We start from the raw sequence: 13,227 nt of genomic DNA on the forward strand, positions 1-13,227 counted from the left end.
AAATTGGCCAAACTCAACTATGGATCTGGGGATTGGGAGCATTTTAGATATCAGCAAAGGAAGACAAAGGGATTGACAAAGAGGGAGAAAATTGATTTTGTAAGTAAGCTTGCAGGAGTGTACAAATTGATTGTAAAAGCTTCTATTGGTATTTGAAGAGAAAAATATGAATGAAGACAAATGTAGTTCACAGAAAGTCAGAAACAGGAAGCTATTGTGTAGACCAAATAATAACATATTTTGGCTACAGCTTCACAAAGGAAGACCAAATAATGTTTCAAATCTGTTGGGAAACACAGGGTCTAGTGAGAGGAAGGATCAGAAGGAACTCAGTATTTGTTGGAAAATGGTGTTAGGAAATTGATCAGAGTTTAAGGACCAAAACAGGGAAGGTAGATTATCTGAATGGTGATTGATTGGAAAAGGCGGAGAGTCAACAAGACCTAGTTATTTTGTACACCAGTCACTGAAAGTAAGCATGCAGGTGCAGCAAATGATGAAAGGGGCAAATGGTATGTTGGCCTTCATAGGCGACAGGATTCGGGTACAGGAGCAGGAATATCTCACTGCAATTTTATCAGGCTTTGGTGGGAACTCACCTGGAATATTATGTACAGTTTTAGTTTCCTTATCTGAGGAAGGATGTTCTTGCTATAGGGAGAATGCAATAAAGATTTATCAGACTGATTTATGAAGAGAGACTGACTATATTCGAGAATAAAGAGGAGTTTCAGCGGAACCGAGCAACTTCTAACAATACTTGACAGTGTAAATGCAGGAAGGATGTTCTGATGACTGTGGAGTCCAGAAGGATATAAGGCCATTTATGACTGAGTTGAGAAATCCTTTCACCAAGAAAATGGTGAGCTTGTGGAATTTTCTGCCATAGAAAGTAATTGAGTAAACACACCAAGTTTTCAAGAAAGAGTTCAATATAGTTCTTGGGCTAAAGGGTATAAGGAGAACAAATAAAAGGGTTCAGAGTTGGATGTTCAGCAATGATCATCTTGAATTACAGGACCAGGACCAAAGGGTCAAATAACCTACTTCTGCTCCTATTTTCCAAATTTCAATGGCTTATTGGTAGCAGGAAAGTATGGGTAAGCTTTGCAAAGGTTGGCAGTATGAAGAAGATGTGAGTATACTGCACCTTTCAGAGAGTTGAAAGCAACAGAAGTACCTGAGAAAGCACCAAGTGTTCTGAAAAAAGATGTACAGGGGAACCTCGATTATCCGAACACCAATTATCCGAAAATCGGATTATCTGAAGGAGATCTCGAGGTCCCGAGGGAAACATTACAACAAAGACGTGTTTCCAACTGTAATTAAACAGGCATCGTCTCCAAATGACTGACCTCCCTCTCTCTCTCCTCACACACTTTCCCTCGAGTTCTGCACAGGTGTGGACCCTAAACCCCCTGTCCCCACATAATCTCTCTAACATTGTGTAAGACTATGGAAAATTGAACAGTTGGGAGGAGAACTGCCAAGCCACTAGCATGTAAAAAGACTGCCTGAAAAATAGCTCTCTTAAAGGTGCCTTTATCGTTCAGTAACCTGTGAAGCAGAATCCCCAAAAAGAAGACAGGAATACAGAGAAAACTGAAAGCTGCCTGGTTTTGAGATAATAAGTTTTGTTTTGTACATCTAAATCGAGTTTTATTGGTCTAGTATTATAGAAGGAAAGGAAAAAGATAGGTTAGAGGAAGGAGTTGAAAATAGTTGTTAGTTAATTATTCCCTGTCATATTTTAAGAAATTTGTTAATTTTTGCTTTAACTAGTTCTTGGCCTAGTGAATTTTCACAGATTGCTGCACTTTTCTGTGTTACTGGTTTAAGTTAAGCAGAAATGTTTACCCCATGTCATAACAGCGGTGAAAGTGTGATTCAAGAGCTGATGCTGAGCAATTGGGATGCTTGGTTGTTCGGAGAAATGACTTTTGCTTATGGGTCAGATGGGTGGACCTCTGGAATCTCGATGAACCTCAGAACAGTGAGGATACCTCAGGCAGTATGTGTATCTGATGCTCGTTAGCTAGAATACATTTCCTCCTCTGAATTGGTTCTAAGCCTATCTATTAAATCTACTATAGAATAGTATTTCTGAAACTCTAACTCGAAAGGATGTATTGTTACTGGATTAAAACTGTGCCAGGTTTAAAAATATTTCTTTCTAGAATACAGATGAATAAGCTCACAGTTGATGGAAGATGGGTTAATGACGGTGTAATCTGTGTTTAGAAGACAAAAACAAAATTCACTTCCTTATGCAAACAGTTTTCTGTTTTGGATTTATCACCTCTAGACTCACCTCTGTCATTGTCCTAAACTTATAATAAATGGAGGTTCCATGAAACACAACAGCAGCTTTTGGAACACTGATGTTAACAGGCATACATTTATGGCAAATACAGCTCAGGGATTCACATTCTCAACTCTCAGTCTCAACATTACGAGTTGAAGTGGCATTCCAGTCAACACTGCAGTATTGTGCTGTCAGAAATGCTATTTTTCAGAGGAAGCTTTAAATTGTGGTCTCTCTTCCCCAGTAATGAAAATATACTAGATCCCAGGCACTATTTTAAAGATAATTGGGGCAGGGAAGGCTTATCCCTAGTATTCAGGCTGGCAAATCTGTTAGAGACAGAGTGAAAGGGAGAATTCTGGTGAAACTATCAGAACAGGGCAGAGGATTGGGAGGGCAGGGCTGTGATTGGGAGTGGGGTCGTACCAGTTCTGCCTCATGGCAACCAGACTTTCAGGTCAGCCGCAAAATCTTTTTAAAATTTATTCACTTATGGGATGTGGATATCTCTGGGTAGGCCAGCATTTATTGCCCATCACTAATCGCCCAGAGGATAGTTAATAGTCAACCACGTTTTTGTGGGTCTGGAATTACATGTAGGCCAGACAAGGTAAGGATGGCAGATTTCCTTCCCTAAAAGGCATGACTAAACCAGACAGATCATTAGACTTTTAATTCCTGATTCTTTATTGAATTCAAGTTTAGCTATTTATCATAGCAGGATTCAAACCCTGCTCCTCAGAATTTTAATTGAGGTTCTGTATTAATAGTCTGTCGATAATACCACTAGGCCATTGCTTCCCAAATATGTGAGAGGAAGCAATCCCAGGCACAGGTTGATATGGGGAAACAGTCCTAAAGCAGAGGCCAGCTAGAGGAATTTAGTCACAGAGTGGAGGCTAGTGAGGGGAAGCAGTCCTGGGCAGAGGCCAATGCGAGGAAGCAGTACCGGAGCAGAGGCCAGCAGTCCTGGACTCATCTTACCTTGGAGTTGGTACGGAGCCGAGTGAAGGCTTGGAGCGGAGCGGGACATTTGTTGGACTGGGGTCTGGTTCAACAGTCAGACCACATGTGGAAGACCCTCCACTCAGCTACTGCAATGTAATGCTTATGTGTAATTTGTTTATATGACTGTAATAACCATCCCTTTAACTGTGTCTTATTTCTGTAAAGTAATGCATCTACGTTTCTCTTTTATTCCTCTTTTTGTATTGAAGATTTGTACCTAAATACTTGAAATTCAGATTGCGCCATGAGAGGCGACATTGTAAACCTTTTCACTGTACGCCTGTAAATCTGTTCTTGGAAAACATGCCAATAAAGGATATTCTATTCTATTCCTAAACCCAAACTGCACACATGCTTGATTAGAAGCCAAGTCTGCAAAAAAACAAAACAAAAAAATCTTTATCCTTCAGTCAACTGCATTTAAAAGGGATTATTTCATCATTATCAAAATATTGTTTGTGGAAGCTAGCTATGCACAAACTGGCTGCGTATTTACTTCACTGAAAGAAGAACTACACTCTGAAAGTACTCCTCTGGCTTCAAAGTGCTTAGGATTCCCTGATGCTAGGAGGAGCTCTCCTTGAGGTCCTTCTTCAGGACTGACTACTTGTTTTACTTGTACAGAATAAGGCAAAAATATATTTTGGTAGTCATGTTAAATGGACAGTATTGCACTGAGCACTTTCTAGCTATATTCCATACCTTTGAAGTAAATTGAACTACAGATCGGGTATATTACTAGTATCGCAGTTAGTGTTGTAAACAATATCCGTATGTGTGAAACTGACAGATTACAAGATGATGCACATTATTCTGGATCTCAGATACAGAATCTTTAAGAGAACACAGTCAGTTCTGATAACACGTGATATTCCCTTCTCGTGCGATCTTGCGTCATAAAAAAATTCGCACAATAGCCATGTCACTTAAACTAATGGAGCCAGAATTACATTATTCACAGTACACATAATGAAACTTTGCCTCTTCAAATAACTCTAAATTCTTCAATTGCGCGACAGCGAATTCACAATGAAAAAACATGCATTTTAGCAGAACCAACTGTAGTTCTACTTCAAGTCTTCCACTTCGGGGCTGGCATTCCCTCTGATTGCAAAATTGTACAGAACATGTTACTGTGGTATTTTATACCTTCGATATGAAGTCTGTTGTTGTTTTTAAGGTCCCTGTGAGTCCTTTCTGGCCCAAGCACTGTGAAAGCCATCATGCCAGCATTAAGGCTGTTCATCAAATGAAGTGAGATGAAGAATGATTGGATGTGAAGCTTTGGTGAATGTTATCTTAGTTCTCTAATTCTGCCCATTGCATAATTTGGACATTGCCATTTCTATTAGGTTCGCTCGGTGCTCAGGTGAGTTTGTCAGATACACTGAATTTTGATATTTAGCAGTGCCTTGATAAATCCATTTTGCTTTAGTCACTGTTGTGACTTTGTTTCTTGTAATACGATGTGCTGTGTTGTTGGTCTTTGTCAGAAGGTTTTTAAGAATTTGTAGTAATTGTAACAAGGTCAGCCAGATGGATTTCACCTGAGTTCCCTGCATGGGGCTGTGAATCAGGTCCAGTCAAGGAGCCCTGGCTGACAGATAGAAATAGGCATGTCAGAGATGCTGTCACTCTGGTGCCTGACTGTGAATGGAGCAGTACTAAAGTCAAAGACTTTACATGTGTAAACAAAGGGTGACTTGGTGCTGGGATACTGGCCTCTGTGGAGATATTTCAAAAATTTTTCATGGTAACAGAAAGGAACTAATATTACGTATTAAAGTGGATGTGTGCTGCAAACCTCTCACCTGGATATTCAATCGAATACGTTGTGGACCTAATCCATATCTCAGAAAAGAAGATGCTGTCAATTGTTCATCAGCTACTTGATGGGATTCAAGACCTAGAGGAGGGCATTCTGAAAAAGAAAGATAGAGTTAATTGATGAACTGAAGAGTGAAGAATTGGGTATAGTCCAAGTCAATGCAGAACTGGTTTACTGTTGAGGAGCAAAAGTAAGATATTGAGCCAAACTGTGTTTCAGGGGCAACCATTCACAGTACAGTACAGGACTGTTACTCACAGCTTGGTTGTTTCCTCAGTTGCCATCATTGTTTCAAGAGACAAATCATTCAAGCAGTGAATTTTCCTTCAGAAGTTGATTTGGAGTTTCTCAGAGAAACTGGAATACTGCACTGTTCATTAGCAAATTAAATTGAGGGTCTGATGTTCCTTTATTGAGTGTTTAGTTCTAACCTTAGTTCCAACTGCAATTCATTGAGCATATACTTTTGAGAGAGAAATGAGAACATTTGGGAGTGACCAGTATTGGCCATAATCAGAGGCCATAAAATTTAGAGATCAAGTGATGGCTGAGATTGGAGAACGTAGCACCTGAAGAAGAAACGCCAGATACCTTGAACAGCCTTATATTATTTCAGTCACAAATTGTGGTGATACTTTACAGTGAGCAGTGTTGAATTATCTGTCATTTTTTTGTGTTTGTTTGTATTCAAGAAAACAAATATAATTTATGTGAATGCGGGAAGGGAAAAATGTTCAGTAACATCAAATTCTTAGCCTTGAAGTAGTAAACCGTAAACAAGTTGTTGTCAGACAGACAAAAGCTCAAGGAATATGGGCTTTTGTTTTCTCAGTTCCAGTTTATTCTTTTGACATTATTTCACAATGAAATGACAAATTGCAATTTTATTTTTCTATTTCTAGAATCACTAATCCCCTGAACCAACACCTAGGCGTGACCTGGTCCACTTAATAGGAACCTGGGACAAGTCTATGACAGCAAGCTATCATGGAGTAACATGAGAGTTAAAATCTATTATATCTATGCACTTGCTGTGGGCACATCTGTGCTGTATCACATCTGCTTGAAATTTGATTTCAAGTTGGTGGCATGGCACATTAATTTGGAGGTAGGCATTAATGCCGACGGTAACACAATGATTTGCAATACCACAGCAAATATTGGCTTCGGGTGAGTTTTATGCTGTAACAGTGTTTGTGATTGAAATCAGAGCCGAGTTGGTGAACATACGATCCCTGTGAGAATACAAGTCAAGTTATGGAGAAATTGTATAAATTTAGGCTGTTTCTTCACACATCTACATCAATCGCAGACTTTCAAGAAAGGCTGTACAGATTTGAAACTTTAAATGTAATATATCTCCACGGAGACGTTCAAACAGGAATTAGTTGAATGTAACAATCTGTGCCTCCTGTTTTATTGGCTTATACTTAAAACAAATATGTGAAATCATTCAGAATTTCTGGCGGAGGTGGGGCAGCTGTGGAGACCTTTAAGAGTGGAGAATGGGGGGATTTAAGATGGCGGCGATCTGAGAAGATCGCACTGCAGAGCTTTGCATCGCAGCAGGAGCAGGACGGTCCTTTAACCCGCCCATCCCAGGTCATCAGGATTTCTTGGGGCGTTGGAAAGTTTGTGGAGCCCCAAGAAACATTTAAAAATTGACTTACATGTATTTTCAGCTGTCCAGGAATGCCAAAAAAGGGAGGAGGAGCATCCAAAGCTGGGTCTGCAGTTCAGCTTGCAGCAGCCTCAGAGCCGATTACTCTCCAGGACCTGGTGAACCAGCTCTCGAAATCTCGTGAGATGCTGGGGAAACAGATTGAAGAGAAGCTGGCGCCAGTCTCTCTCATGCTACAGAAGCATGAGCAGCAGGTGGGAGACCTGGAGAAGAGGACGGATGAGGTGAAGCACAGGGTCAAAGTGGTGGAAGCTGATGCCAGTTCATTCAAGGATGAGATCCAAACCCTGAAGACACAGGTTCATAATTTACGTGACCAAGTGATGATCTTAAAAATAGGGACAGGAGAAAAAACATTCAGATCATTGGTCTGCCTGAAGGTTAAGAAGGTGAGCGAACTGCAGAATTTGTTAAGATTGGCTTCCGAAGTTCCTTGACTTGGAGGCTGGCATGAGAGGATTGAAGATAGAGAGGGCTCAACGGGTCGCAGCACGGAGTTCGGGTCTGCGTCAACGCCCTTGTCCTTTCCTGATGCGGTTCCATCATTACCGGGATAAGGAAAGAATCATGGAGGCTTCCAGACTCCAGGGGAAGGATCCAAAGGCCCGAATTTACGAGGGGTCTAAGATCATGTTTTTTCAGGACTTTTCAGCAGCAGTGATCCAGAAACGAAAATCGTATGATGGTGTCAAGAGAAGACTGAAGGAGCTTGGGATTCAGTACTCCCTGAAATATCCGGCATTGCTTCGGATCACCTCAAATGGATCCATGCATCTCTTTGACACATTGGAGAAGGCAAGAAGCTTTGTGGACAAGCTAACCTAATTTAAACAATTGTAGTATGTATAAATACTGTTGCTTGGGTATGTGTTTATCATTCTGTAAAAGAAATGGAGGAAATCCGTTTGGAGCTTTGTTTTTCCCTTTTGTTTTCTTCTATTGATAATAATTTGGTTCAAACTATGTCTGGCAGTGGTTAAGATATATATTTTAAATTTCTAAGATAGGATATACCAAAGCATGTTTTTTAATTCAGATTGATATTCTATGGGGTGTTTATTCTTTTTAGCTTGTGCTTGTGATGCGGCTCTAGCTGGGAGAAGTGAAGGTGGTTGAGATGGTTAGATGCCTATTTATGGGCAATTCGGGATGGGTAGTTGCCCTCTCCGGGCAGGGGTGAGTTCCCCTACTCAGCGCGATTGGTGCTTTATATGTTGGCTTGTTTTCTGGTTTTTGTTTTTATTTTTGACAATTTTGTATGTTTGTTAAATGTAGTGGTTTTAGTTTATGTAGTTTTTATATTTGGTGGACCATGTGACACTAAGGCTCAGCAATTTGTGGTTCGGGTTCCTCTCTGGAACTTAAATGTAATTGCAGAAGATTATGGCTAATGATTTGATTAAATGGTGTACCTGGAATATCAAGGGAAGTCACTCAACAATTTGGAGGAAGAAGGTACTCTTGAGTCTTAGAAAGGAGAAGGTGGATATCGCTTTGTTACAGGAGACACATTTGGATGACAAGGAACATCTGAAATTACTGCAGAATGGCTTTGACCGAGTTTATTTTTCATCATTTAATACCAGAAGTAGGGGAGTGGCTATATTGGGAAGGAAAAATCAATTGTTGGAATGTGTTAAAGACACATACAGGAGGTTTGTAATTATTAAAGCCTTGATAAATGGGGAAGAATATGGTGTTTTAAATGTTTATTGTCCCCCAGCTCATCCTATTAAATTCTTGGTAGATGCTTTTTTTAAACTGATAAGTCTCAAGGCTCGCCACATCATTATAGGGGGAGATTTTAACTGCCTCATGGACCCCACAGTAGACAGGTTGCCAAAAGGTCCCTCGATACCCTCTGCACAAACTAAACTGTTATTGGGACCGTGTGGGGAATTAGGGTTGGTGGACTTCTGGAGGTGTCTCCACCCTACAGGTAGGGATTTCACGTTTTTCTCCAATCCGCATAGATGTCACACAAGGATTGATTTTTTTCTGACCCCTGCGGTAACCCTGGATCTGGTGGCATCCTGTACGATTGATAATATTGCCATCTCTGAGCATGCTCCAGTGTACCCCATGGTTAAGATTAAGGATGTTAAATTGGATTCAAGGTACTGGAGAAAGGACCCCTTTATTCTCATGGACAGTAAGTTTGTGGAGTATTTCTCCAGGGAATTTCGGGAATTCCTCGACATCAACATAGGTTCGGTTGATAGCTCATCTGTTCTCTGGAAAACTGCCAAAGCTTATGTCAGGGGGTTAGTTATTTCATATTCCACCAGTAGGAAGCGGCAGAAGGGTGAGCAGCAACGGCTCCTTGAAGCATGGTTGAAGGCAGCCGAGAAGGCCTATTTTGACAGACCTTCATTGGTCAAACTACATAGGATTACGGCACTGCGGTCTGCACTAAATTCCGTGCTCACGCAGATGGCAAAGAAGGAGCTGGCTTTTGCAAAGCAAAGGTTATACGAGCATGGTGACAAGCCAGGCAAATACTTAGCATACCTTGCCAGAAAGAGGAGTGCCCCACAAACCATAACAGCGATTAGGGAAGGGTCTGGGAACCTAACATGTGATTCTAAAAAGATTAATGTGGCGTTCCAGAGATTCTACTCTAAGTTATATCAGTCTGAGAATTGTGAGGAGGGGCAGGCCAAAATGGAATCCTTTTTTAGAGATCTGAAGCTCCCGGGTGTGACTCCTGAACAACAGTTCTTTCTTAATGCCCCATTATCAGAGCAAGAAGTGCAGGAAGCTGTGAGGCAGCTTCAGAGTGGAAAGGAGCCCGGTCCTGATGGACTTCCCAGAGAAGTCTATAAGAAATTTATAAGTATACTGTCAGGCTCGATGCTGAATATGTTTAATGATTCATACAGTCATGATTGTCTCCCACCATCTTTGAGAGAGGTCAATATTTCACTTATCCTTAAAAAAGGGAAGGATCCGGAAGACTGTGCTTCATACAGGCCCATCTTGCTCTTAAATGTGGACTTTAAGATCCTCTCTAAGGCTCTTGCATTAAGGCTGGAGACTGTATTACCCTCTATTATTAAAGTGGATCAGACAGGCTTCATAAAGGATCGCAGATCCTCCAATAATGTTAGGAGGCTGCTTAATGTAATTCAAGCATGCCAACAGCAGTCAATACAGGGATTGGTGATTTCTTTAGATGCAGAGAAGGCATTTAACCGAGTTGAGTGGCCGTACCTTTTCTATACTCTGGACCGGTTTGGTCTGGGCAGTTTTCATAAGATGGGTACCTCTTGCGGCGGTCATTACCAATGGGGTACGATCAAGCAATTTTAGTATTTCTAGGGGCAGCCGGCAGGGCTGTTCCCTTTCACCATTACTTTTTACTTTGGTGATTGAACCATTGGCAGAGGGCATTCGTGGGGATCTCAATATATCAGCTCCAGAAGTGGGGTCAAAATTACACAAGATCTCGCTGTATGGAGATGATGTTCTAATTTTCTTGACAAATCCAGCAGTTTCAGTACCTTGCCTGATACAATGCATTCACATGTTTGGCGCTTTTTCAGGGTATAAGATTAATTTTGCTAAATCAGAGGCTATGCCTCTGTGTGGTCTTACGAAAGAGTTGGCTCTTGAGAGTGACTATAGATTCCCATTTAGGTGGTCACAGGGGCGTTTTGTGTATTTGGGCATATTCATTACTCCAGTTTTGGATTGGCTGTTCAAAGCCAATTTTACTCAATTATTTGAAAAAATTAAACAAGATCTCCAAAGATGGGAGGCACTTCCAGTCTCATGGTTGGGTTGGATAGCACTTATTAAGATGAATATTCTCCCTCGTTTGCTGTGCCCGATATGGATGCTCCCCCTGATTTTCAATAAACAAACACTCAAGGAGACTGAACAATTGGTTCAGCTCCTTTATCAGGCACTGTAAACGGCCCCTCATTAAATTAGCCAAACTGCAGTTGCCTCATAGATTGGGGGAGTAGACCTTCTGGACATTAAAAATTACCAATTAAGCTCGCTTTTGACCTACGTGAGTGATTGGGTTTGTGGGGACCCTCTTTCAATATGGCTAGATATCAAAGCCTCCCAGGCAAGGTGCCCCCTTACCAGTTTGCTGTTTTTGGACAAGGTGAGGACAGTTAGGGAACATTGCAAAACCCAATAGTCATCAATACTGTTAAAGCATGGAGGGCAATTCAGCAGAGGGAAGATAATGTTAGCAACACATCTTTGTTTACACCTTTAGTGGGTGTGCCAGGTTTTCAACCGGGTATGATAGATTCAGGATTTAAACGTTGGGCACCTAGGGGTGTATCTTGCATGTGTGATTTATTTGAGGGAGACGTAATGATGTCCTTCAGTCAGTTAGTACGGAATTATGAGTTACCTAATAGAGACCTCTTTCGTTTTTTTCAAGTTAGGCATTTTATTCAAAAAAAGACCACACTTTTGACAGATCCCTACAAATCTGACATAGAAAGAGAGGTACTAAAGGCTAAGAGTACACTCTCTGTCAGTACTTTATATCACCAATTGGGGGATGCCACCTCAGATGAGTCTGATCGACTCTGCAAGATGTGGGAAAGAGAGCTGGGTGTTGAAGTTTCTTCAGATGCATGGGAGGATATTTGGGAGAATGCAAGGAAGATATCAATTTGTAATAGGACCCGTGCTTTACAGTTGAAGATTCTCCACAGGATCCACTTAGCCCCAGACCGTTTTGTCAAAATTTAAACCAGGGGTATCTTCAGCATGTCCCAAGTGCAAGGTCTGCACGGGCACTCTTACCCATTGTCTTTGGTCTTGTGACAGGCTTCAAACATATTGGAGTGCTGTGGTGGGTGCAATGGAGAGGATTTTAGATGTAGGGATGGAGAAGGACCCTATTTCTCTCCTTTTGGGCCTACCCATTGTATTTCCTGCAGATGCGCATAAGAAAAAACTTTTCAATATTCCTATGTTCTGTGCAAGGAAGAAAATCTTGCTAGGTTAGATATCCGAAAACCCCCCAGGCCTGTCGGGTTGGTGGAAAATTGTTGTGGAGCATATTCCCCTGGATTTTCTCACAAATATGGTACACCACAAAACTAAGAATTACAAGACATGGCAACCCTTTTTGAAATACCTGGACACAGATTTATCTGCCACACTAACAAGGGCTTTTATATAGCCGTAACGATTGTGTTTCATGAGTCCAATATCCAGGGAGGAGGAACTGTGAATGTCTGAGTGTTTTGTTTGGCTGGGCTGAGTTATTACTATTTATTTGTTTGTTGTTAGGTATTTATTTATTTAGTTAAATAGCTAGTTTAGGTTTTTCTTTAATTTTATACTTCTCTATATATGTTTATACATTCGTATAAGAGGGTGGGTTGAGGAATTTTTTTATTATTTGCATTTAGTTTTGAAATATTTTTGTACTGTTTTGAATTGCATTGTTTTGTATTTGTTGTAATATTTAAAAATCTATTTTTTCTTAATAAAAATATTTTTTAAAAAGTGGAGAATGGGGTTTCAATGCAGAAATCCCACACTAATTTCCAACTGATATAATTTTCATTGTTAAAGGAAAGGGGACAGGGTGTGAATCACACAGATAGGAGATGGGAGCTCAGCAGTACCACTTGACTTTTGTTCTGAATTGTAAAATACCTCATTTTTGCAGTTCCAGGGCTTTACGAGCAGTATAAGAATCGTAAATTTGTGAAAAAGACAGAATCACTCTTGAAGGGCAGACAAATTCTTTTTGAATCTCATGGTCTGAAGTTATTTGAATCCCCAGCCCTTAGGAATAAAAGACTGCAGTGTTCACCTAGAATTACAAAATAATCTCCTTGTCTTACACTTGCATACTGCTGGACTACTTTGATTGACAGGCCATCTTGCATATCTTTGAAAAGCTATCACCATCTGTTAGTGCAGATTTATATGAGTTCATTTTTGATATTTCCCAAGAGGTGTTGTTATAGCTGAGTGTCTTCTGAATACTTGGCTGAGTTTTAAATATTTCATGTTTTGAAAATATCTAATGTCCCAAGGTCCACAGCTTTTGGAGAAGCTTTTGTAGATTATCACTACCCTCTATGTGAAAACTAGTTTCCTCATTTCACTTAGCTTTGTTGATACTATTTAAGGTACCAGAACACATGCTCAGAGCTGTATCAGGTGTTAGTCTCATCAGTCTGTACCAATGAATTGAATCACGGACAGGGTGAACTGATAAATTAGTAGGGAGAAACATTAACAATCAAGTTGGACCAATAAATCTCTCAAAAGAATTTCACTGACTTTTTCCCAGTGGTGGCAAATATTCATCTGGTTCTGTCTCCTCTGGAATCCTCCCATCAGGTTTCTTGGGGATAACTGCAAAATACAAAACAGTATGTCACCACAGCCATATTTCTTGTATATCCCAAT

General features: G+C 40.6%; 1 protein-coding gene across 1 annotated transcript in view; it reads right to left on the minus strand.

Moving 5' to 3' along the window:
- Positions 1-13,227, minus strand: part of LOC140459682 (inactive carboxypeptidase-like protein X2) — an 80,565-nt gene that overhangs the window by 33,469 nt on the left and 33,869 nt on the right. Inside the window, exons 8-9 of the mRNA XM_072554040.1 lie at positions 13,099-13,173; positions 5,125-5,234 (exon numbers count right to left, since the gene is read on the minus strand). Coding sequence (XP_072410141.1) covers positions 5,125-5,234; positions 13,099-13,173 — 185 coding nt within the window. The remainder of the gene's footprint in view (positions 1-5,124; positions 5,235-13,098; positions 13,174-13,227) is intronic.

Source organism: Chiloscyllium punctatum, chromosome 35, assembly GCF_047496795.1.
Source record: "Chiloscyllium punctatum isolate Juve2018m chromosome 35, sChiPun1.3, whole genome shotgun sequence".
In the NCBI taxonomy this organism is placed as follows: domain Eukaryota; kingdom Metazoa; phylum Chordata; class Chondrichthyes; order Orectolobiformes; family Hemiscylliidae; genus Chiloscyllium; species Chiloscyllium punctatum.